The sequence below is a fragment of the Lithobates pipiens genome, unplaced genomic scaffold (assembly GCF_037356315.1).
Source record: "Lithobates pipiens isolate NorthernLeopardFrog02 unplaced genomic scaffold, aLitPip1_a1.2 Scaffold_18, whole genome shotgun sequence".
NCBI lineage: Eukaryota > Metazoa > Chordata > Amphibia > Anura > Ranidae > Lithobates > Lithobates pipiens.
In genome coordinates, this window is record NW_027507758.1 from 166478515 (window position 1) to 166505321 (window position 26807).

Genomic DNA, 26807 nt, shown 5'->3' on the forward strand with positions numbered 1-26807 from the left:
GCGCAGTAGGGAACCGCTCGGGGGGAGGGTTCCGATGAGCGGAAGGTCCACTTTAGGGTGGACCTCCGCTTTAATGCATGTCCCGTCTGAACGATTTGCACTAGGTATATGTACAAAAAAAAAAAAAAAAAAAGATTAATTTATGTTCACTGAACGGTTTGTTGTTCATTACATGATGGCACCATTGTTTGCTCTTACGGCTGAATGTTTGCTTTTCGAAAATGGGTTTGGCCAGCATTAGTCTGTTAAGTTTGCATTAACCACCTCAATACTGAGTACCATCAACTCCTTCCTGCCCAGGTAAAAATTTTCAGCTTTCAGCGCTGTCGCACTTTGAATGACAATTGTGTGGTCATGCAGCATTGCATCCATATGAAGACATATAGAGCTTTCTTTTGAAGGCATTTTAATAAAAAAAAATTTTTTTGCAAATAAGCAATTTTTCTTCTTTACTGATGGGGCAACACTTCTAATCAGGACACTGATGATCAGTGCCCCGATTATCAGTGTAAGTAAATGGGGAAACCTGAACTCCTGCACATGCCGTCATCATGTGCCACAAATAAAGATGACCGCTGCCCAGCACTCAAAAAGAAGTGGGGTGGAAAATGCTAGCGAGAGACGTTGGACTGTTAAAGTGGTTGTAAACCCTTACACACCACTTTTCCCTATCATAAGGCTTACCTGTAGGTATTAGAAATATATCCAAAACCTGCACGGTTTAGGAGATATTTTACCATGTACGCTTGGGCCAACGTCATCGGTGCATGCGCACTTTAGAAAGGGCACAGTCGCATGCAACGTCACGCAATTCTGGTCAGTCACAGAGCCGGAGTTCATGGCCCCGGAGGGAATAGGTGTGAAGATTGATGCTGCCACCAGCAGGGGAAAAAATAAAAAATAAAAATTGGGGACATGGTGGGCTTCGTTTACAGGTAAGTTGCACATAATGGGCTTGTATGCATTGCTTTATGCTTTTACTTTGCAGGGAACAAAGGAGGAAGTAAAGCCCATCAGGGTTTACTTCCTCTTTAAAGGAAAGGTAGGTATAGGGATTTTAGTACCAATTTAAGTTTTTAAATTCAGGAGGGAAACAGATTTTTAAACAGTCTTGGCATGCCCACTGATCAGGTCTCTTCTCACTTTCTGTACTGGGCCCTGGCAAAGGATGTAAATGTAATAGTTGCAAAATTTTACAGATTTTTCTGACGCTACTCCACAAAAAGCCTAGAATCATTTTTATAGTGCTGTCCGTGTTAAAAAGACAACCCCCCCCCCCCCTCCCAAGGACAGGAAGTGATTGTAAATCTCCCAGGTGTTGTGCGACAGGAGTTCTAAGCCTTTCCCATACTATTTAAAAAAAAAAAAGGAATCCACTGGAGTTGCATTGTACAGATATATACAAAATGTTTTTTACTGATGTGTGATATTACCTTTGCAGACGTTTCATACCATGAAACAAAACCATTTTCTTTACAGAAGTGATCAAGCTGGGAATGGCTTGGCATACTGTTCTCCTTCCTTTGATCACACTTGTTGGCGAGAAGAATAGCAGGTATGGGTCCACCACTTGGAAGATAAACTTTGCTATCCAGGTCAGATTTCCACTTCGTAATGGCTTCAAAAGTGGATATTCTGGTAACATCAAACACCACAAAAGCACCCACAGCCTCTTTGTAGTATACTCTGGTCATATTTCCAAACCGCTCTTGACCTAAAGAGAAAAAAAACTTTTTTTTTTATTTCGATTGAAAAAAAAAAAAAAAAAAAAGAAACAAATCCAGGCAAATAGTTTGTGTATACACATAGAAAATGTCTTTTTTTTTTTACTGTGTGGGTCAAAACATTTGGGAGGGGTAAGCACAGAACAGGTTGCAGAAGTGAGGGTACTATTAAAAAGTTACTAGGAGAGGGACTCTTAAGAGAACCTAGATCCATAAAAACAGTTGATACAGGCTGCTCCATGTCCAAATTGCATTAGTAAGAACCAAAATGAGGACTGCGCCTCCTCATGTACCAATTCCTCTAATAAGGAAAGAGTACATGCCTCCTCGCCCTCAGCTGGTAGAAGCAGATGTAGCCACAGTGAATCAGGATATGGACTTTGGAGGGTGTGAGATCCTGTTTACTACCTATGCATTCTAAGCCAGCTGTCCCCATAAACTTAGACATAGTTGCTGAGAACTCCCCCCTGCACAATACTGAGAGGGGAGCTACACCTGAAGGAGTTAGATGATTGAGAGGAGTGTTTTGACTCAGATGGCAATGGTTCAGACTAGAGGTGTCCAGTCCCTTAGGAAGGTCACAGAAAGCCATCCTGGAACTTAGTGGATCGTAAGCTGGCAAAACCTGCAGGCCAGATGCCCTTGCACCTATGATTTCCCCATACTAAAGATGAAAAATTAATTTCATTACTACAGGTACCTCTACAGCGCTGTCAATTCATACATAGACATACTAGGGTCAAATTTAGACAAGAGTCATTTAACCTACCAGCATGTCTTTGGAATGTGGAATACCAGAGAAACTGGAGGAAACCCACGCAGACACAGGGAGAACATGCAAACTCCAGGCAGGTAGTGTTGTGGTTGGGATTCAAACCAGCGACTCTAGTGCTGAGCGGCAGAAGTGCTAACCACTTAGCCACGGCTCTGCCCATTATTGGTATCCACAAACCCACTGTGACCTCGCCACTGTAAGGCAGCAGGGAGCCTATGGGTGAACGTTCTTGAGATTAAATGCGATGGTGCCGCTGTATATTGTATGTTACACTTAGGCTAGATCACCTGCTGCTTCTAGTTTGTAGAGAAAAGCATTCTGCAAGACTAACAGGCATAGTGCTTTGTAACCATTTCTCATGGTTAAGGGGGATCTTGTGGACTCCACTGTCTCTACTTTAAAACTCCTTATATGACTCTTACTACTACAATGTAATGCTATATAAACATTAAAATGTACAGTACAGCATACATAGGCACATAAGACCCAAAACATGGGACATACACACACACACACACACACACACACACACACACACACAGCACAACATGGCTTTGGTAGCCACACCCCTCAGGAAGCAAAAGAAGTTCTGGGGGAATTCTGTTAGTAGTATTTATTCCATATTCCACAATTTAAACTATCTTTTCAGTTCACATGGCCTTTTGGTTTGAAACTTTGTGGTGGATGCAGACACTCTTGAGGCCAGGCACCTAGCTCTCTGCACACCAAAAAAACGGTTTGTTCTTTTTAGGGATGCACCGAAATTTCGGCGGCCGAAACATATCGGCCGAAAATGCCCTTTTCGGCAATTTGCCGAAAGGAAAAAACGGCCGATAATTGAGCCGAAAATGGGGCGGGGCCTGGGCGGAACTCCGCCCCGCCCCTGGTGCCTCCCATGATGGGGGTGAATAGCGCAGGACTGATGCAGCCAGCGATGCCCCTCTGCAGTGAAGAGAGCCGTCTGGTTGAATAGAGCGCCGGGAACATCACAGCTTTCATTTCAATAGCTGTGTGTTCCCCGTCGCGCGCCGTCACACACAGCCACTCCCCCTTGTCCAGGCACTTTGATAGACAGATCACCCGTCCAATCTGGACGGGTGATCTGTCTATCAAAGTTCCCCGGACAAGGGGGAGGGGCTGTGTGTGACGGCGCGCGACGGGGAACACACAGCTATTGAAATTAATAGCTAAAATTTGCATCACAGGGGGCAACACACACTGGCTGCATCACAGGGGGAAACACTGGCTGCATCACAGGGGGAAACACTGGCTGCACTTATCTTTTATCAGGTCGCCAGCCTCTGACCACCTCCTGTACCGTGTCCCCAGCCTCTGACCACCTCCTGTACCGTGTCCCCAGCCTCTGACCACCTCCTGTACCGTGTCCCCAGCCTCTGACCACCTCCTGTACCGTGTCCCCAGCCTCTGACCACCTCCTGTACCATGTCCCCAGTCTCTGACCATCTCCTGTATAAAAATATTTTTTAAAAACAGTCATTTTTGGTATCGGTGCTGTTTCGGTATCGGTTTCGGTTTTCGGCCTAGTGTATTTTTCATTTTCGGTATCGGTTTCGGCACCAAAAAACCCATTCGGTGCATCCCTAGTTCTTTTTCTAACCTAAAATAATTGTACTGTTGAAGATCCCAAACAGCAGCACTATTTGCAGAAAACTAACGGGTTGTATAGTATGGAGACAGAGAATGTTGCTTCCTTTTACTACAAAATTAGCAGAAAACCACTGCAGCAAAATTGTCAAACATACTTTTTAAATTACTTCATTGGAAATTTTTTTAAATGTGTGCAATTCTAGTCAATATTCAGAAGTTAAGTAGCAAGTTTTAATCCATTTAGCGCATGGCTCGGAAGGACTGATTACAAGAAGTTAAGATGGGTCATTTACTATGATAATCCTTTAAACAGAAGAGTAATTTTCTTCCTCAAAAACCAAATTAAATGCATTAAAAAGGTTAGGGAAGAAGCTTATTTTGACAATTAAGTGTTGGATTATAGAGAAAAAAAAAAGAAAAAAAAAAAAAAGTTACCTAAAACTACACAATTAAATTGAATAAGTCATAGGAAATACACATATGCTTGAGTCATGCTCTCCCATCTCCTAAACTTGAGCAAAAGTTAAAACTATTAGGAATATACCCCCTTTTACAGAATGATCGTGTCAAGTGATGCCCTCATGTTTTTATGACAGAAATACAATACATTCCTCAGCACCCTATAGAAACACCAAACAATTGCCATTAACATATGCCGACAAAAAACATAGGATATTTCCCCAACTAAAAAAAAAAAAAAAAAAAAAAAACACTCAATCTGGGTAAAAGTAGGTTGTGTGCAAAAAGTAAATTCCTTGTGTGCTTAGAAAAAAAGCAACCACTCTTTCCTGTGGGGAAAAGGGTTTTCTCCAGCCACCAACTCAGAAGGTTGTGCGGTTTAGTTTATTTATTTAGTTTATTAAATTAGTTTAGACGCCAAAGTTTCCTATGTGTCAGACGCCAAACGCGGTAACCCGTGTTTAGCCGTGTTTCGCATTTTTTGCCATTTTCTTTGTAGAAATGCTTCTAAAAAACGCAAACACGGCAAAAGGCCACTAAATGCAGCATGTAAATGTGGCAAAACAGACATTTTAAACGTGGGTTGCTGTCAAGTTAAATCGTTCAGAAGAGGTTATAAAAAAAAAAAAAAAGTCTGGTGTCTAAAAAAGGGCTCCCCTGTCCTCCTTTCCTTTCTTTTTCCAGCTGACACTCCAAGCCACACTTGAGATCTCTAGCCAGCTCTTTTGGACCTCACTTTTTGGGCCTTGCCCAACCATTGGACCACAACCTAAAATTTGGGTAGAAGCTAGTTAACCTCCCACTAAGTTTTTAGATTGTGAGAAGAAACCCGCAGAACACAAGAAGAGAACATATACATCCAAGCCAGTGGTTCTCAACTCCTGTCCTCAGGATCCTCTAACAGGCCAGGTTACAAGATAAGTGAAATACATCACAGTTGATCTCCCCTCAAACTTTTCTATACACCATAGCCACTATTCTCCATTGGCACTGGGGGGGGGGGGGGGTGCGGTTTGGTAAGAGTAGAGACACACGCTAGCTGAGCTCCGACCATCCCTCCAGCAAACAATTACTGAATGCAGCTATTAAGCAGGAGATATACACAACAGAATGAGCAATACGAGAGGGAAAGGAGAGGAAAAAGAGTAAGCCCATACAAAAACCCACTGCTCAAGCAGAGATAGAACATCATTTCCCACGGACATGGGCCTCCATAGCCTGGGCTTCCGTACTTGAAGCACAGAGGAGTCCGTGCGTGGACATTGCAAAGGTGGCTCCCCGCATGAGCTTACCTACTGCCTTAGGCTTGTCGGAACTGCCAGAGCCGAGAGAAGACCAGTAGGGGGCATCGGAGGAGGGGAATGCAACACACTTAGACCCGGGAGATCTAGACCTGAGAGCTCTACTGCAGGCTCTGCAGACGTGAAGTGACATAGGGGCGATGGTATCCCACCTAGAGGAAGCACACCACAGGGAGACGAAGTTGGTCTGGACGGAGGTGCAAGTGTTGGCAGGTAGACTTACCGCATAAGAGACAGCAGTGGTATCCTTAGAGTCGCATTTATAAAATAGAAAAAAGGAGCAGGCATCTCAGGCACATCCTCTATACAACTGCGGTTAGAAGAATTTGAAGACTGTAGTAGATGCAACAATCTAAGGTTTAGAGGTATCCCAGAAGAGCTAGGAGAGGTCGGTTGTTCTATCTATGTCAGAATTCGGAATCACAACCTTTCCTCAAGAACTGGAGTTTGATAGACTGCACAGGGCTCTGGAACCATGCTCTACAGGTCTTGAAAGACACAGAGAAATGATCCCCACCTGCATTGTTATGCCCACAAAGAACCGATTAGTAGTAAGGCATGGGAGGCAGGAGCGATCAGCTACAAAGAAAAAAAAATATATAATAATAAAAAAAAAAAAAAAAAAAAAAAAAAATCGATTAAAATTCTGCCAGACACAGTTGCGCCCACTCTTGGAGAAAAGCAATCAGAAGGCTCTTATCGGTGGGGATTTCCCATATGCCTAAGGATTCTCTTCTTTTACACTGTCCCAGCCGTCGAACCTCCCAGCCCTGTTCCCGTTTCTGGGAATGGAGCAGTTTGTGGTCCCAGACTGGTTACAAACTACGATGAGGAAGAAACGATTGCGCATCAGACCCTGTATATAAAACATGACACCCTTCCAGGGTGGAATATGATGGAAAGCAGGTGAAACAGCCTGTGCTGGCACCCCCCATATGGGGCCCTGTTCTTTATTTCATTTGGTTATATACAAGTGGTTTGTGTTAATGTATGTCGAGAGAGATATTATACACACACCACAAACACGTTAGTGCCTACCCCACACACATTATATATATATATATACACACATACACACATACATACACACACATATACATATATAGAATAGGCACTAACGTGTTTGTGGTGTGCGTATAATATCTCTCTCGATAGAAGAGGGGAAGAGGCTAATGGGGAGCGAGAGGTTTTCCCTGTCATATTTCACGGTAGTAAGGGCAGGTTGTCCATATTCCCTGGGACGGGGGGGGGGGGGGGGGGCTAATCTCTATTTCTATCTCTCTTTGTTTTATTTGTTTTGTGTTCTTTTTGGATAAAAATAATAGGAGAGCTAAAATTTAAGAATGTGGTTTATTGAAATAGTAATATCAGGGTTTGATGGAGTCAGTGTGCAAAATGAAAACATGTTAGGAATATATGCACTTACTTCTGTACATTGATTGTCTTGGAATATGTATGATGGGATGTAATGGAATAATGTTTTAGAAAAAAAAAAAAAGAAGAAGAAGGAAATACATCACAGTTGATATCATTTGCTGCTCAGTGATTGCAGTATGCTAGTCTGCATCTCCCCAAGGGAATACGTACAATCTGGCCTGTTAGTGGGTCCTGAAGACAGGAATTTAGAACCGCTGGTCTAAGCAAATCTGGTAGTGAGAGTAAACTGTAAAATACATAAAAATCTTGTAAAATGTGCTAAAACCTCAATGTTATTAAACCACAATGAGTGTAATCAGGAACAGAATCCAATCTTGGTATATCACAGTGTCAGCTTTAACAGCTGGTGCTTGTTAACCCTTTCATGACAATTGGCGACTAGATACTCTCACCAAAATTTAGCAGCGCAGGTATCCATCAGTTAACATATCGTTGACTGCTAAGTAATCAATTACTCATTAGTTAAAATGCAACTAGGAGGCATTTTTATTTTATATAGTTTTGGATAGAATGTTGAGGGATTACAACACCTCAGTTTTTTTGCTGTCTGTGCACATCAGTTAGGGAGATTCACACTCTATTTGTCCTGTTCACTGTTATTGACAGTGAAGGTAAAATCCCAAATTTTGGGTTGACATCAGGAAAGAAAGAAAACCTAATAGGAACACTTGTTCTGGTGACACCTTGGGATTCCCTAACTTTGAGGGATTTTCTCTTATTTCTAGTTTGGCTATGGGAAGAAGTGAAGGGAAATCTCCCTTATGGGACAAAAATGGGGAAAAAAAAAAAAAAAAAGAAGAAGAGGCAAACACCGGCAGGTTTTAACCCTACTTTACACTAAAATAAAAAAAAAAATAAAAAAAGATTTTTTAAAACAGCTTACCTGCAAAATCCATTTCTTTGATGTACATCAGGGGACACAGCCATAGTAATTACTACATGGATTATATCGGCCCGTCAGGTGCTGGATACTGGCACGTCCTTTAAGGCGTGTACTTCCCCTCTATAACCCCTCCTACTACTGGGAGTCCTCAGGTTTTGTAGCCAAACAATATAAGTGTATAAGAAGGAAGGGACCTCTGTGTCCCCTGATGTACATCAAAGAAAAGGATTTTACAGGTAAGCCGTTTTAAAAATCCTATTTCATATTCTTACATCAGGGGACACAGAGCCGTAGTATTTACTACATGGGATGTCCCATAGCAATGGCAACTGAAGGGGAGAGACACAACAAAAAGAAAGTTAGAGGACTCATACTGCAGCCTGCCTTACAGATCTGAGCCACAGAGGCCTGATGATGCACCGCCCAAGAGGTACTAATCACCCTGGTTGAGTGTGCTTTAACATGAAAAAGAGGAATCTTTTTTTAAACCATACGCCTGAATAATGACTTGACAAATCCACTTGGAAAATAGTGGATCTTGATGCTGCCTGTCCTCTTTGGACCATCCGGCAGTATAAATAAAATATCGGTTCAACTAACCTGAGTGGTTGCCTTTTTGACCGCTCTTACTACATGAAGGGAATTTAGTGCCTTCTCTTACCTAGATCGAGGGAAGAATGAAGGAAGAACAATATCTTGGTTTAAGTGAAAACCTGTCATCACCTTTGGCAGGAATTCAGGATGAGGGCGTAACACCCCCTTATCCTTAGGCATGATCAGATATGGCTCCTTACAAGATAGAGCCGCTAGTTCAGATACTCTTCTAGCAGAACAAATGGCAATCAGAAAGACTTTTTGTAGTCAAAAGAACCAAGGGAATTTCATGTAAAGGTTCAAAAAGGCTGTTTCTGCAAAGCCAACAAGACCAAATTCAAATCAAGGATTTAGAGGTGCCTTGATAGGAGGATTAATCTGCGTTACCCACTGAACAAAGCTATGCACTAAGGAGTGAGAAGCTAAAGGCCGCTGAAAATACTGACAAGGCTGCGATCTGGCCCTTGATCGTATTCAAGGCCAGATTCATTTCTAATCCCATCTGCAGAAAATCAAAGATTCTACCTATGACATATTTCCTGGGTTGCCAACCCCTGGATCCACACCAGGAAAGCCACGCCCCCCTTCCCCCCCGATTTTTCAAAAAGGCGCTGATTGAGGCTGAGGCCAAGGTCTGCTCAGACATTTTTTTTTTTTTTAATAAAACAAGGCAGCTGGTCTGGCATACAAATAAGAAAAAACTCCAATCTGGGGTCCCAGGAAGAGATCAGACCCCCCTTTTTATTAACAGAGGGTCTGAACCAGCTGATGGAGAGTAGAATGAAGGTTTCTGCCGTTTCCAGCATCAGAATGGCGAGTGCTAAATACAGCCCCCAGTGTTGACAAAAACATGACAATACATAGAAGAAGGAGAAATTCCTGAGGAAATCTCCCCTACCTTATCCTCGCAGCAGGGTTTTATCAGAGATTAAAAAAAAACAAAAAACAAACAAACAAACTTCACCCTTCACAGTAGGCTCCAAGAACTTAAAGTAAACCTTCAAGAACCGGGGAACTCTCAGGTTAACCCATAATCCTGGACCTGCGACAGGACCCTGCCAGTAAACTTTTATTGGCCTCACTACCAAAAAGTACTGGATCCCAGGGCCCAGCTCTCAAAGAGAAGTATTCACAAGCAAAACCTTGTTTCTTTGGATTACGAGGCCTGGGTACCATTCATTTAGCCCATTACAAGACATCAGAATGGATCCAGTCAGGATGACTGTCTCAAAGGATTACTGCCCATGCACCATTCGCTCCCACTACCAGCCACAGAGCCAATGAAGAGTGGGGGTGGGGCCAACCTGCGGCTCTGTGTGTCTTATGGACGCATATAGCTGCGTTCAGGAGCAAGCACGCACCAGAGCCCCCATCAGCAAGCTGTTTGCTATTGGGGGAACTGGTCAATGGGGGAGGGGGGGGGAAGGGGACCCGAGAAGGGGGATCAAGTAACATGTTCTACAAAATAAAAATCGAAACCTTTAATGTGACTTTAAGGGTGGGCAAATCTTAATTCAAATTTAAATGGATGGGAAAATCTTACTAAATGAAACAGGTATCAATGCCTGAACAAGGCTAGATGATAAAGGGGGAACAAATATGGAAAAATGCTACCTATAAGTAATACCACTAAGGGGAGGCTACTATCCTGAAATGATGGGACTTCAACACCAAAGTGGAACCCATGCAACCACCATAACTAAAACAGTTGGGAGAAAAACTTGAACCAACAAAAGTGATCACCAAAACAAGAATGTTTGTAAGGTAAAAAAAAGGCCAAAACCCAAGATATCTAATTCTTGACCTCAGGGGAAGAAAAATGTTTTACATGTATAAGATGTCCGAGGCCCAACTAGTGAACAGCAGGGAGTGAAGTAGAATACCCTTGACTTCAGGGAAAGATCCACAATGTAGCCGTAGCAGCCTTCTGAATATAATCTAAAAAGGAAGAGGAGAAGGAAGGAAGGAAGGAAGGAAGGAAGGAAGGAAGGAAGGAAGGAAGGAAGGAAGGAAGGAAGGAAGGAAAAAAAAAAAAAAAAACCCCACCTTTGAAGCAAAACAAAGAAAGGTAGAATAACGAGTCCCTTTCAAGAAAGGGGTGGAAATATCCACATACCTACACAAAAAAGGGAAGCCCAAGTGAGAATATATTGTAATGCAATAGACATATAGGGACCTGAGAAAGAAGATTATTAGAAGGAGAGGTTTCAACTCACACCAGGGCATACAGAGATGTGACAGTGACAACGCAACACGTCTGGTTTATATATGCATTACCAGTCGGATACGGAAGTGATAAAAGGATCATTCCAACAATAAATAGTTCAAATGATGATCTCCCGACTTAGACTCCTTTCACACTGGGGCGTTTTTCAGGTGCTTTAGCATTAAAAAAAGTACTCATAAAGCGATTGAAAGAAGCCTCATCTGCAATCCCAATGTGAAAGCCTGAGTGCTTTAAGAGCCCTTTCACACCGCCAGCATCCAAAACACACTCGTAAAGCGCCGCTTAAACTAGTGGTGCTTTACCAGCGTTTTTCGAGCACTAGTGGGGCACTTTTAACACCTGCTAGTGGCCAAATAAAGGATTAAAATCACCCACAAATCGCCGCCGCGCTTTTTTCTGGCATTTTGCAGGCACTTCCCATTGATTTCAATCGGAAGGTGTGCTTTAGGAGCGGTGTACTCACCGCTCCAAAAGCGATGCAAAGAAGCTGCTTGCAGGACTTTTACGCCCTGCCAGCGCAGCATTGTGAAAGCACTCGGGCTTTCACATTGGGTGTGCAGTTGCGGCTTCTTTCAGGCGCTTTACAAACGCTTTTTTTAACGCTAAAGCACCTGAAAAATGCCCCAGTGTGAAAGAGGTCTTATAGTTTACAAGGGAGATCATAAGGGAACTCTGAAGTCAGGTAGCAGAGTGCTGTTTCTATTGATCTTTCAAGGAAGTACAGGAGTAGTAAGATGAATATTTCCTTGTGAAGAAGGAAAAGTGCATTGGTGAATAGAGCCCTCACAGTAGAAGGAGGAAAAAAAAAAAAAAAAATTAGATGCGGCAAGCCAAGAAACAAGGCTGTGTTGTGCATGGAAATAGTGTGGAAATCCTGAGACCGCCAACACTGTGCAGTTTAAGGAGGCATATATATCTATCTGTATTGATAAATGGAGTATTCAATTTCCTCAAAAAAGATTATTGCACACACGATTAAGGTAAAGCAGGACTCAGCTATAATAATAAAATAAATAAAAAAAATTATGGACTTGAATGCAGTAGATTACTTTAAGACTTGGAAAGCCCACAGTTCAACAGAAACAGATCCTAAAGTTGGAAAAATGGATAAGTTGCTCAAGGTCAATATAGTGCAACTCAAGATTTGGATACTTGAAGACTCAACGAGTGGGTTGCACTAACTCTGAAAATGGGATAGCGCTCTGTGGCTTACACAGTGTACACGTATCTAGAAAAAAACAGAATGTGCCTAGAGCATCAAGGTGACATTCTTAGTTTTGCTAGTCCATAAGCCTATTTCCAAAGTTAGTCTTTAGAGACTGAGGTTGTTCCATGGCTCTGGACTGGGCGATCATTTTTTGGGTAACAGCGGGGTCTAGATACAGCCTCCACAACTATTGATGAGGAAACACCGATCCAGATAGCTGATGTGTAGACACGAACTCAAGCAGTGTAGTAAACGCTATTCAATTTGAAGAGAGTAAAAACACCCATAAAGTACGTACTGAGAATAATGAAAGAAAAAAAAAATAGTAAAAATAGACAAGGTCTTCCTTAGCAGAGCTGGTGATAAAGCGGCCATCTTTCTAGGACATTAGCTAAAAACCGGTATAGACAGTTTGGTTTGAGTTGTTACTGGAACAAGAAAGGTTGGGGAAATTTTCCAAAAGGGGCACTAGTCTAGTGAAAACTTTCGAATATAAAAAGGAAGGAAGGAAGGAAGGAAGGAAGGAAGGAAGGAAGGAAGGAAGGAAGGAAGGAAGGAAGGAAGGAAGGAAGGAAACTTCTCCTGACAAGGCCTGTTAACCCACCTCTAGATGTAATTTGCAGCTTATTTAACTTTTGAAAAGTTCCCATCATCTTCACATTAATCTTATTACTATATAAATGAGAATGTATAGATTCAACCAGTTCCAGCAAGACAAGTTACAGAAACAGCTTAAAAAGGTGGGGCACTCTCGCTTTTAACACAGTGTACAGGTTTCATGGGGTGTGACAGGACTTATGCAATATGTAAAAAAATAAAAATAAAAATAAGAAAAGCCTGTTTTACTAATGTGTTTATCCACTGTAAATTCATGTGGTAATATTTTCACTAGGGTGTTTATGATCACATGAGCGATTTGAAAAGGTCTGTGTACATCTAAAAAAGATAGACAAACAATATACATCAGAAACACATATTCACTGCTCAATGTATATTAAGCAAATGCTTCAATGAAGCAAAAAAGTTAGCAGAACGGCCTTTACAAAGACGACTTAACAGTACCAGGCCAAAATGACAACGCTTCTTTCCACCTGATGGGTACACTACATCTTACAATGAACTATTGGAGCATGGGTGCTCAATTTATGGCCCTCCAGATGTTGTGGAACTAAAAGTACCATGACGCCTGGCAAGCCACTGACCGTTACAAACATGACTCCCAAAGGAGAGAGGCATGATGGGACTTGTAGTGTCACGTCAGCTGGAGGGTCACAGGTTGAGCACCCATGTACTAGAGGAAAGGACTTTATGGGGAGTATAAACGTCTCATTTACTCGGCATTTATTGGAGGAAACAGCAGTCTTAACAAAATGAAGGCCCCCCCCCCCCCCCCCCCCCCCCCCAAGGACATCCAACAGAATGAAGAGGGCAAATCCTTGCAACCCATAAGATTGCAAGGCGAGTTATCACACAGTCACCTGCAGAATCCTATGGATGAAGCTAGTATCCAGTACAGCCACCCATACGTTTTTGTAACGTTGTGGATGGAGGAAATGGCTTTGTAAAACTGAAATAGAAGTGACTGGAAAGGTGGTTCACAACATTTTATGGAATAAGCTCAAATATAATCTAGCACAGTGGTCCCCAAACTGCGGCCTAGGGGGTCAGATGTGGTCCCTTTGCTTGTCTTTATCTGGCCCTTGGGGCACTATTCAACCTACTGACGATGATGGGGCACCATTCCCTTCTCAACAATAACAGGGTGCTATTCTTCCCATTAAAAACAATGATGTGGTACTGATGCTGGGCATTTTCTACTCCCACTAGCCACAGTTCAGAAGCCCCCCCCCCCCCAAGGCCTTAAGATCAGCAAACTAGCCCTTTACATGGAAAGTTTGGAGACCCCTGATCTAGAAAATGCAGCTAGATTCTGTACTCAGCATACCTCATGACCTTTCTGCAAAGTCCAAATATTTAATAGTGGATAATGGCATTGTGCAACATTGAGAAAGACAGAACCCCTTTAAGCATTCACATTAGGTATTTGCACTAGAATCTAATACATATTTACATATTTTTGGAGTTCACGTAAAATGATGAACAGGGAATGGGGTCTCTCTCAAGGAAGGCAGCAAAAGTAAACTGACTGCCTGAACCACATTAAAAAAGTGAAGGGAAATTTCCTTAAAGTGGCTGTAAACCCTTACAAACCACTTTGACCTACAGGTAAGCCTAGATTAAGGCTAACCTGTAGGTCCAAGAAATATCTCCTAAACCTACATGGTTTAGGAGATATTTGTCGAAAGACAGGCACCGCTGTCTACGGCACATGCGCTGTAGACAGCGGTGTGCAGGCGCATTGAGCGCGCCACTGTCAGAGATATGTCACGAGTGGCGGCTCCCGTGCGCATGCGTGTGAGTGACATCATCGCGGCTTTGTTGAATGACAGCGGCGGAGCAGCGAGACCCACCGAGAAGATGGATGCTCCATACTACAGGGGACAGTGGTGACTTCGCTGGCTCCTGTGTCAGGTAAGTGACACACAATGGACTACTATGCGATGCATAGTAGTCCATTATGCTTTACCTTTGCAGGGAATGAAAGAGGAAGTAAACCCATCAGGGTTTACTTCCTCTTTAAAGACCAGGAAAATATATGCAAGCACAGTATCGTCATTAGCCTTTTTACCAGGAAGTAGAAAAAAAAAAAAAAAGTATCAATAAATAAAAGCAACAGAACGTTTATTGGATGTAGAAGGTTTCCATATAAGCATGACAAGCTTGTGCAGATTTGATTTCAAATCGGAGTGCCACTCGTTTGCAAGTCAGCAGCTACAAAAAGTATACAGTGCCTTGCGAAAGTATTCGGCCCCCTTAAACTTTTCAACCTTTTTCCACATTTCAGGCTTCAAACAAAGATATAAAATTTTTATTTTTTGTGAAGAATCACCAGCAAGTGGGACACAATTGTGAAGTGGAACAAAATCTATTGGATTTTTGAAACTTTAATAAAAAAAAATGAAAAGTGGGGCGTGCAAAATTATTCGGCCCCCTTGCGTTAATACTTTGTAGAGCCACCTTTTGCTGAGATTACAGCTGCAAGTCGCTTGGGGTATGTCTCTATCAGTTTTGCACATCGAGAGACTGAAATTCTTGCCAATTCTTCCTTGCAAAACAGCTCGAGCTCAGTGAGGTTGGATGGAGAGCGTTTGTTAACAGCAGTTTTCAGCCCTTTCCACAGATTCTCGATTGGATTCAGGTCTGGACTTTGACTTGGCCATTCTAACACCTGGATACGTGTATTTGTGAACCATTCCTTTGTAGATTTTGCTGTATGTTTGGGATCATTGTCTTGTTGGAAGATAAATCTCAGTCCCAGTTTCAGGTCTTTTGCAGACTCCAACAGGTTTTCATCCAGAATAGTCCTGTATTTGGCTGCATCCATCTTCCCCTCAATTTTAACCATCTTCCCTGTCCCTGCTGAAGAAAAGCAGGCCCAAACCATGATGCTGCCACCACCATGTTTGACAGTGGGGATGGTGTGTTGAGGGTGATGAGCTGTGTTGCTTTTACGCCAAACATATCGTTTTGCATTGTGTGCATAAACTTCGATTTTGGTTTTATCTGACCAGAGCACCTTCTTCCACATGTTTGGTGTGTCTCCCAGGTGGCTTGTGCCAAACTTTAGACGAGACTTTTTATGAATATCTTTGAGAAATGGCTTTCTTCTTGCCACTCTTCCATAAAGGCCAGATTTGTGCAGTGTACGACTGATTGTTGTCCTATGGACAGACTCTTCCCACCTCAGCTGTAGTTCTCTGCAGTTCATCCAGAGTGATCATGGGCCTCTTGGCTGCATCTCTGATCAGTCTTCTCCTTGCTGAGCTGAAAGTTTAGAGGGACGGCCAGGTCTTGGTAGATTTGCAGTGGTCTGATACTCCTTCCATTTCAAAATGATCGCTTGCACAGTGCTCCTTGGGATGTTTAAAGCTTGGGAAATCTTTTTGTATCCAAATCCAGCTTTAAACTTCTCCAACAGTATTACGGACCTGCCTGGTGTGTTCCTTGGTCTTCATGATGTTCTCTGCGCTTTCAACAGAACCCTGAGACTATCACAGAGCAGGTGGATTCTATTTATCACCATCAGTCATTTAGGACAACATTGGATCATTCAGAGATCCTCGCTGAACTTCTGGAGTGAGTTTGCTGCACTGAAAGTAAAGGGGCCAAATAATTTTGCACGCACCACTTTTCAGTTTTTTATTTGCTAAAAAAGTTTAAATTATCCAATAGATTTCGTTCCACTTCACAATTGTGTCCCACTTGTTGGTGATTCTTCACAAAAAATAAATGTTATATCTTTATGTTTGAAGCCTGAAATGTGGCAAAAGGTTGAAAAGTTCAGGGGGGGGGGGGGGCGAATACTTTCGCAAGGCACTGTAGCTGCTGACTTAACAGACACTCACCTGTCCCATGGTCCAACAAGGTGGCTGCCCGAAACCTGTTCTCTCCCCGCCTCTCTGTGGCACCAGCATTGCAAGTGTGAGCAGCCGGCTGTGACAGTTTGTAGCTTCACAGCTGGGTGCACACTGTGCTCTATTAGTAGCCAGGAAATCTTCCGGGACCTGTGACATGTCCCAGAAGATAGCAGAGAAGGAGGGGGAGAGGTGAGGAGAACAGGATGTGGGAGCTAGGTACCTGTAAAAACTTGGTACTCACTCAAACCCCCCCCCCCCCCCCCCCAAAAAAAAGGAGCGAAAAGGGCAAGGAGTACTTAAAAGCAGAAGTTCCACTTTTGGGTGAAAAAGGAAGGAAAGATGCACTTTAACATGAAAAGGAGGACACCACTTTAGGCAATCAAGGAGACCCAGTTCTCTGTACTGGCTCATACCAGTGAAGAATGAGGAAAGTTCCATGAAGGACAACGCTGCCAGCTTAAAATCCTTCTAGTTGGGATGAGGTCATTAAGGGAAGCTTCTGAGACGGGTTTAAAAAAGGTGGATTCTGGTGAATAAATTACCAATTGTACCATGGACCAAAATAAGGTCTCTCATGGGGTGCAATGCAAGTAACCCCTTGAATAAAGATACAACTCAATGAGCAGTAAGCCAAAGGCCACTGGAACACAGTTGCCAACACTGATATTTGATCTTACTGTATGCAAATGTTAAACTTCATGGGACTAAGGCCACTAAGGACCTAACAAAATAAAACAGAGCCCCAACTCCTGACATGCCACCAAAAGCAGATCTTCCAGATGCAGTAGTAATCCATATAAAGATGGTTTATAAACCTGAACCACTGTAAAAATCCCTGCCTTAGAGAGACTCCTTTCCCTTCACACCTGGGCTTTAAAAAGCCATGCCAATAAAGCCAACAACGAAAAGCAGAATGCAGGATCCAGTTCTGGGTTAGAAGGTCCAATCAATGTGATAGTTTCTGTAGGGCGTCTGTAACCAGATTGACCCGATCCATGTACTAAGCATTGGACGAATACTGGGTTACTAAAATATCTGCAGTCTTTATTACACACTCTAGATACTGATTATATGCAAAAGCACAGCAATATAAAACCAGTGAAATCTTTCTCAGATTCTCTAAACATGATAGGAGTCTGCACATGTGACATGGATCTACCCATCACTCTAGAAATATATAATTATGTAGAGTTGATTGATTTTAACCTGTTAGCAGCTGAAATTATGATTGCAAAATGACCAATTTCTGTGATCCCTCATCATTCACATGCACTTGAACAATAGCCAATAACATTTTCTGAAGACTAATGTACAATTTATGGTGTCACTGTCTATAGCCAATATTCTGTAAGGTAATAAGGTTAAAAGTCTTGACAGTTGTGGATCTTGTACTGCAATTTAAACTTTTTTTATTTTAATAAAAGAAAGAAGTGCAAATACTTTTTAAGACCCATCTATTTGGGTGTGGTACTATCATCATTGGTGAATTGTATAAAGACAAATGGCAAAGGTCCGCTTTTTAGTCCATTTTGGGCTGCATAAAAAAAAAAATATATATTTTTTTTATAACATGTATATGTATATGTATATATATATATATATATATATATATATATATATATATATATATATATATATATATATATATATATATATTAATAAGCATCATAACACGCATTAATGCGCCTCGGCAGACTGCATAATTCTGAATTGGACCTAAAATGTTAAGACCTTTCTGCGCCCCTCGTCATTTGTTTTGCCATCTCGGTCCCATTGAAGGGGGGGGTTTCTCCATTTCCCGTTTGGTAGATACCAGAGAAAGTTAGAATAAAAAAAATTAAAAAAAAAAAATTATATTCCAGAAGAGCGGGAAACCCCCCCTCATACAGAACAAATGTCCCCATTGGAAGATTTCTATTTACAGCCTCGGTGACCCTGATCTTTAGGATTAGTTCCCGTCATGTAAACTCTGGCTATGAGGAGTTTCGGTTGATCTACATATAAGAGCGTGCTTGTGTCGATGGGCCATGCCTCTGATGATGTCCTATTGGATAAAACACGTTAAACGGATCCCTACAGACACAAGAACGCTGTGAGCCGTGGCATTTGACTTTTACTGCTCCTTTTTCATTATACTGCTGTTAAGTACAATTTTAATAAAGCTTTCCACATGGTTTTACGGGCTTCACTATGTATTGCTTTATTCCGTTCTTGTGACATTATACATGTGAACCCATTCACTGGAGACTTATGTGGAGATTGAGGATTGTGGCAAGTTCTTCCAGGCATGATGCCTCTAGGATACACTTGTCCATCTGCTGTTGGAATCTAATGCCTTGTGGATTTTTTTTTTTTTAATCTGTCTTGAACATCAAAAGAAAGCACCATCTAAAATAAATAAAAAAATAACTAATTTGGGTAGTGTCACATGAATATCACATGGCTGACTGGCTTAATATGCCAGTCTTTAAGTGGTTAAAATGAACAAGAGGAGTCAAAGAGCAAGAACAAATTGGACAGTTTTGTGCCACAAGTTTTAGCTAAGCTTTCTGGTGAGATCCTAGGTCTAACTACCAAGACCTCTTGCACACAGATGTTTATACTCAAGATCACGTTGACCAAAAGATCCTGAGTAATATGTTCTGAAAAGACCTTGCATAAACGTGTAAAATGCTTACGCTTCCCCTTTTAGGTGCCAGTGTTGCAATAGACATACAATTGTCTATTTTCATTTTATGGCTATATTACTGATCTTTATGTAGGGATGTGTGCAGGGTTTCTTAGATAATGCACCTGTATTCAGATCAGTCAAAAAAAATAAAAATGTATACACACACACACACACACACACACACATTTACCAAAACCACCATCTAATATGAGGTCCTTAGGAGTTTCAATGTGTATGCAATCAGGCAGTCCCTTGCACTACATGGTTTTGGTAAATCTGAAGGAAAAAACTCAGCAGAAAATCTGATAGCGTGTATGGGGTTTAAGAGAACCTAGTATTTTAATGAATTTCTGCTATAAGCAATATAGGAGAACCCTATAAAAAGGAGGAAAACAAACTTATGCCGTTCCAATTATCTTGTTCATGTATCTGAACTTAGTAACGTTTGTTGTGGCATGGCAGGTTTTTGTTTGTATTTATACATTTACATATTTATCTTTTGTACTTTAATCGGAATTTATGTTCAAAACAAAAATGTAAATTTAAATAAAATTTTGGCAATTTGTAGGTATGCAGTTAATTTTTTTCATTTGTTCTTGTTTTTATACAACAGTTTTCTTCAGTCTATCAGTGCTATTTGCATTTTGTTATTTTGGAGAATGTGCTGGCTCTTTTCTTAGCCTTTACCAACAAGTTTCTGCACTATCATGGGGAGAGCCGATTATGCAGCTACATCTTAGATAGGTGTATATCCTAACCCTGGACATGTAGAGTCACAGGGCCCAATCACAACACTCCTAACCCCTTGTAGGGCTTTAGGCTGTGTTTATATATGTGCGAATTGGATGCGAATTTCCCCACCCCCAATTCACATGACATGCGAGTGTGACCAGCTCTCAGTGGATCCAGTTCACACAGGTCCGGGGAGGCTGCAAAAGGATCCAATGCATTGTCTGGGTCTGGTTCAGGTGCAAATTCAAGCAAAAAAATAAAAAAATTCAGACCTGAATCGCACCTGAACTGGTGAACAGACACAAACCAGATCCCAGCATAAACCCGCAGAGGCACTTATGTGAACCTGGCCTTAAAGGGTTCGTTTAAATGATCTGCCTAATACTCCCCAAAAGACCAAAAATCGTGATTTACAGCATTTTGGGCAATATTTTTTTTTTTTTTTTTTAGAGCAGGAGTAGGCAACCTTTAGGAGGTGGAGATCTATTTGAACAATATAAAAGATCAAAGACTACCGGGTTCAGAGTTTTTATTTATTATTTTTTTTTTTTTTTTAAGAAATTAACTTGCAAATCCCAACTAAATAGTAAAGAACAATTAGAAAAATTATAATAAAATAATCGTCACTGTATCTTAAAAAAAGTGTCCATCAGTGAACAATGTCAGTAGGGCACAGGACAGTGTCAGCCAGTGGAGTGGTGAATGGTAGTAGTTTTTTTATTATTTTAATTTTTAGGAATGTTTTACAACCTTTTATTTTTATTAAACTTAGGAGCTCCGTTAGGTGGCTATGGTGAAATATTAGGGCTCTAAACAGTTCCAGTAAGGTCTCAATTTTGCCACAGAAAAAAAAAAAAAAGTGACAGAGGACAGATTCCTTGGTTCCTTTCTCTGCAGCCTCAGCTTTAATGGATAGTGAATGAATGGAAAGTGATCTGGGCTGAGTGGTTTCCTGTTCATTCACAAATCCAAGCACACAGTTTACTATGCTCCATTTATGAACACCGGGAGTGATCGGTACCAAAATGCAATTTACCCCTTCCCCGCTCTCTCCATCCCGAAACATCCCCAGAGCAGCTGGCGGGAAAGGAGGAAAGGGAAGCCAGCAGCGAAGGGAGTAGAAAGTAGGCCAAGGACCAGGAGGAACAAGGAGAGGAAAGGTGGTAAGGGAGGCATTTAGTGGAACGGGCAAGCTGTATTTGCCTCCCTGCAGCCGCTGAATTTCCGGTGGAAAGAGAAAAGAAGCCGGCATTCAGTTGCTGCAGGGACGAAAATACAGTTTGTTGGTTCCACTAAATGCCCCACCATCCCTTCTCCATGTGTTGAAATCAGCAACCAGGGAATGCAATCTACCTGTCACCTACATGTGATCGTCTGGTTGCCAATCCCCACCATGATGCAACTCGCTTCACTGAGCTGCAAGTAATTTTTCATCTGCCAAAACAATTGTGTTCAACCATTTGACAGCTTATACTGGCTTTCATTGCTTAAGAAAAAAAAAAAAAAAAAAAAAAAAATAATAATAAAAGAAAAATTGTTATGGCTTACTAACTTGAGATGTTGAATTCGGTTATGTTGTGTCACAGTTATCTCCAAGTTAACGCTCAAACAGATTTCACATTATCCATTTTCATTAAATATACATACTGTATGTTATAGAGATGCTGAAATCCACTAGCAAAACAAACAGTACAGGGTAAATATCAACAACTACCAGTTTTACTTTTGTTGAGTCCCATTAGGGAGATTTTCTTCATTTTCTGTTTCAGGGATAAACAGAAATGAGAGTGAAAAAGTCTTCAAAGTACAGGGAGTGTCTCCACTGGAAGATTTCACCTCAGCCCCTCTTTCACCAACAACTGGAAATGTGGCTTCCCTTAACTCTGATGGAGAGGACGCCCTCAAAACGTCAGTGTTTGCGATATGCGAGTTGTTAAACATCAGAGCCATTTGGGGCATGCAATGGCTGTTGCGGTCCCCCTGGTTTACATGATGTGCTTTTTACATATGCAGGTTTGTAAGCATAACCCATTCTTCTTCCTATAAAATAAATGTTACTTTGGATAATTCACTAGGCGGGTGCACCATCTTTTTTATATGCAGTGTTCTGGATTTCTCCTGTCCGAGTAGGGCGGCAAGATGTAGCGAGCATTGGACATCCTGGACAACCACCAGAGATTAGGAATATGAAAGTTTACATGTCTACTACAAAGAAAAAAAAAAAAAAAAAACACTTTACAAGTAATCCCTCTGCATTGCACTCAGATGCTCTGGAATGGCGGGTCAGCAAGCCCAGACCACAATCTACAGGTTGCTGACTGTAGAGCGTTTCAGATTTAGTTCACAGATGAAGGGGGTCCCTGGTTGCTTTGTTTACAGACAAAAAAAAAAAGCCAGGAGTGCTCATTTACTGGAAATGTAAACACTATTTTTATCATCTTTTGTTAATGTTGCTGTAGAAGGTTGTATAAATTTCACAAACGTGCCACTTTACAGTCTGGTTCAGAGCATCTCCTAGGCATATTCTAGGAATGTTACTTTTTTTAGTGTTGCGCTTTGAGCATTATAAAAAAATTACTGCTTCCCAGTAATAAGATTATTTGTTGATTTGGTATACATTGCCCAGTCCCCATGTCATTTGTTTGGCCATCCCCATTCTATTAGCCTAGAAAATGGCCATTACTGTGTAACATTTGGCTCTCATTGACAAACTATATTTAACTTGCACTTTTAGTGTTTGCATTTAAAAAGTGTTACTAAACCCAGGAGCCTGCATTTACTATATCTGGTCTCCCACAGTACACAGAACATGTTAACAGTTTTAGTAAATATAAACTGCTAAATACCTTTTCTCATCAGCAGTGTAGCGGTCACAAGACTGCTCTATAAGTGTCTGGCTAAGAACTGGTTAAAGCTTGTAGCAGTTTTCATTCTCCTCGGACTGTCTTATGAGGTTGCAGGATCCTTGACCCTCTGTCTGGGCAGTGCTGACTGACCCTGTGCCGATCACATGCACCCTCCAAAGAGGAAGAAAGAAAAAAAAAAAAAAACACACACACACACACACACACACACACACACACACACACACCTTGCCCTGATGGCTCTGGGGAGGATCAAAAACTTTTTTTTTTTAAACACAATGCAAAGTATTAACCCCTTAGGTTCCACAGCGAGTATAACAAGCATGCTTTAATGCATATACAGAATAACTGGAGCCATAATCTACTGAGAAATACAAACAGGAAACATAAACCCAACCTGTGAATCTGGTTGAAGAAGAGGAAGAGAAATTGCAAAACGGTTTGCCAACTTTCATGTTCTCTTCTGCACGGGACTTAACTTAAACTATCCAGCATATCACCAACAATAAGTGGTTCTAACGCCTTAAAAAGTGGTTGTAAAGGCAGAATTTTTTTTTTTTTTTACCCTAATGCATTAAGATAAAAAGCGCCCCCCCCCCCCCCCCCCCATGCTTACCAATTTTCGAATTGGCCCGAGACACAGCATTTGTGCCATTGGCTCCCACTGCTGTCAAAGAGGGGGTGGAGATGCACAGAGCTGTGGCTCAGCTTGGGTGCCCCCTTAGCAAGCTGCTCCCTGTGGGGGGACTCAACAGGAGGAAGGGGCCAGGAGCACCAATGAGGGAACCGAGAAGAGGAGAATCCGGGATGCCCCATGCAAAACCACTGCAACAGAGCAGGCAAGTATAACACTTTTTTTCCCCCTTTAAAAGTACCAAACAAGACTTTAGTATCACTATAAGGTGTTTCAATTTAATGCATTAAGGTGAAAAACATGCTTTGCTGCAAAATCCTCCCCCCCTTATACTTGCCCAAGCTGATCCAGTGATGTACACGAGAGCAGCGGCACTGACCGCCATCTCCCTCCTCCCAGGGCAGATTGATTGCAGTCAAATGTTGGTGCCAAGCGAGCAGGGGAGCAGGACAAGCTGCCCGCTTAGTGTCAATAGCAGAGGGGGGTGGTTCAAGATTGAGCACGCACAGGTGCCCCCATAAAAAGTAGCTTTCCATGGGGGCTCTTGCTGAGGAGGCTCTTGCTGAGGAGGAGGAGGAGCTTGGAGCACTGGTGGGGGACGCCAAAAGAAGAGGATTGGGGCCGCTTTGTGCAAAACTATTGCACAGAGCAGACAAGTATCACATGATTGCTATTTAAAAAACAAAGCTTGCTTTAAGAGAAACAAGTGTGCTATAAAATGGGATGGGAAAGGCCCAGCAAATCTAACATCTCAAAATAAATTGATTAATTAAATATTTATGGGGGTTATGTGGCTCGACAGACCCACTTGACTTGGGTCTGATGATTTTACTTTAGGAATTATATCAGAAACCATCTCTAATGGATGATTAAACTAGTGCAGCTGACATTTTTCCTACACCTCCCAATTATATCAAGGCACATGAACACACTAGACCCTCTCTATAATTTATAAAATACTCCTAAACCTCTGAATGAACTGAACTGTAGAACCTTCCTTTCGGATTTATATTTGACTGTAAAACAAAACCCAGGAGGGGGACTCTGTACTTTCTGGAATGGATCATTGTGCTAACGAATGACCAATCCTGACTTCTCTCAGAAGATCTGACAAATACCCAACATCTTTATAAGACAACGCTGCGACAGCTGCAAGAGAGCTTCACGATAGCAAGTATGGACGTGCAAAATATATGCCAAACAATGTTGTGACTTTATCTATACACCTTTTATAACTAAACACGCCTATATAAATAAAAATTGATATTATATATACACTCCAAAGGTTCAGGAAGACTTGGTGACACAAAAGAGCAGTGCTGAGACACCGGCATGAAGTGCCGTGTGAAAGTTCAGAGCTACTGTTAAAGTGACTTTTTTTAACCACTTGATTACTGGGCACTTAAATCCCCCTCCTATGCAGACAAATTTTCAGCTTTCAGTGCTGATGCACTTTGAATGACAATTGCACGGTGATACAACACTGTACCCAAATGAAATTTTTGTCATTTTTTCCCCCCCAAATAGAGCTTTCTTTTGGTGGTATTTGATCACCTGTGTGATTTTTATTTTTTGTTAAAAAAATTTAAAGAGACTGATTTTTTTATTTTATTTTTTGTTATAAAATTTTAAAAAGAGTAATTTTTGTCCGTTGATGTACGCTGAAGAGGCGGCAGTGATGGGCACTGAATATTTGGCACTTGTGGGCACTTTCAGGTTCCAATTATGAGGCATAATTGTCTCTTCCTTTTCAGGACCAATGTCCCTTTAAGCTAAGCCGGTGATCGGCTTTTTTCCCCCCTCCTCCACTGCCAGCGTGATGAGGGGGGGGGGTGGGATCACAGAGCTTTTGTTTTGATCATGTGATCAGCTGTCATTGGCTGACAGCTGATCACATGGTAAGGGGCCGGGACCTGCCCCTTACTCAGATCGGTGATCACCCAAGTCTGTGACTCGGTGATCACATCGCATGCAGGGAGCATGCACAGGGGAGACCGTCATGACAGCCGTGAATTCACATCCTCTCTGTGGCCGTCATTCGGCCATAGCGCTGATGTCAGATGGTTAAACAATTTTGTTCTAATTTTTATTTTTTTAAGTCTCTTGCCTTTGTTTTCAGCTTTTGTTTTTGGTCCTGTGCATGCTCTCCCTATTCTTCAATGATGCGCCTCACAGCTACTAGTTTAGAACTAAGAGTGCCATTATTTCTGGTCACATGCATCTCGTGCATACTACAGTTCCCATAGAGATGAAGGCTTGCAAGTAGATGTGTTGTCCATTTCGGGAACCAGCAGGAGAAGGTGGTTACACCAGGGGAAGATGGAAAACAAACAGCCACCCTAAAACAGGAAGTCTGAGAATAGCAGAAAAAAAAAAAAAGCTTGCATTTGAGAGCTGAAGAAAAGGAGAGAGATCGAACATACATTCTACATATAGTTAAAAGAGGAACTCCAATAGTTTTTGTGAAAATTAGTCAGCAGCTACAAAAGCTGTAGCGGTTAACCTTTAACAGACACTCACCTGTCCCACAATCCAGTGCTGTGCTCACCTGAGGGGATTTCAGGGACCTGTCATCTTGACTGGGGGAACTGGATGTGGTAGCTTGTGGATTCACAGCCGGGTGCCCACTGCGCATGTGCGGGCCAAGCTGCACATCGTGAATGGTCCTGCAGACTTCTGGGACCTGTGATGGATATCAGAAGACTGCAAGGAGGGGAAAGGAGAATCGGTTCAGAGGGAACCTGTCAAAACCAGGTATACTGCTCCCACACACAAGGATTGCCAAATCAAAGAGGGAGGGGGGGGGGGGGGGGGTTGCAGGGGAAGGAGGCCTTAAAATGGATAGTCCCCTTTTGGGTAGAGTTCTGCTATAAAAACGCACTGCATTTGTTCCATTTTAAAAACAAACTTAAGTTTAGCGTCACTTTAACAGGGGCCCTTTGTAATATAAAACCAGATTAAAATGCATAGCTTTCCAATGAAGGAGATAGAGATAGATATAGGTGTGGGCGTTTGTGTATTAGAGCTGCGTGATTAATCGCAAAGAAACGTTAGCGCGATTCCCCGCCCACCACGATCGCAACTGCAGATTTCAGCAATTCTGACCATCAAGCATTTTGTTGCAAGAATGTGAGCTGAAAAGCGCACGCCAAATCGATGGCGTCCCCGGGATGCTGCCAGTTTCCCTTTTTCAGAGCGGAGGGGAAGCCGTCT

General features: G+C 42.0%; 1 protein-coding gene across 1 annotated transcript in view; it reads right to left on the minus strand.

Annotated features, from left to right (window-relative positions):
* The window catches only part of RAB32 (RAB32, member RAS oncogene family), a 64910-nt gene that overhangs the window by 14650 nt on the left and 23453 nt on the right, over positions 1–26807 (minus strand). Inside the window, exon 2 of the mRNA XM_077486349.1 lies at positions 1434–1714. Within this exon, the coding sequence (XP_077342475.1) occupies positions 1434–1714 (281 nt within the window). The remainder of the gene's footprint in view (positions 1–1433; positions 1715–26807) is intronic.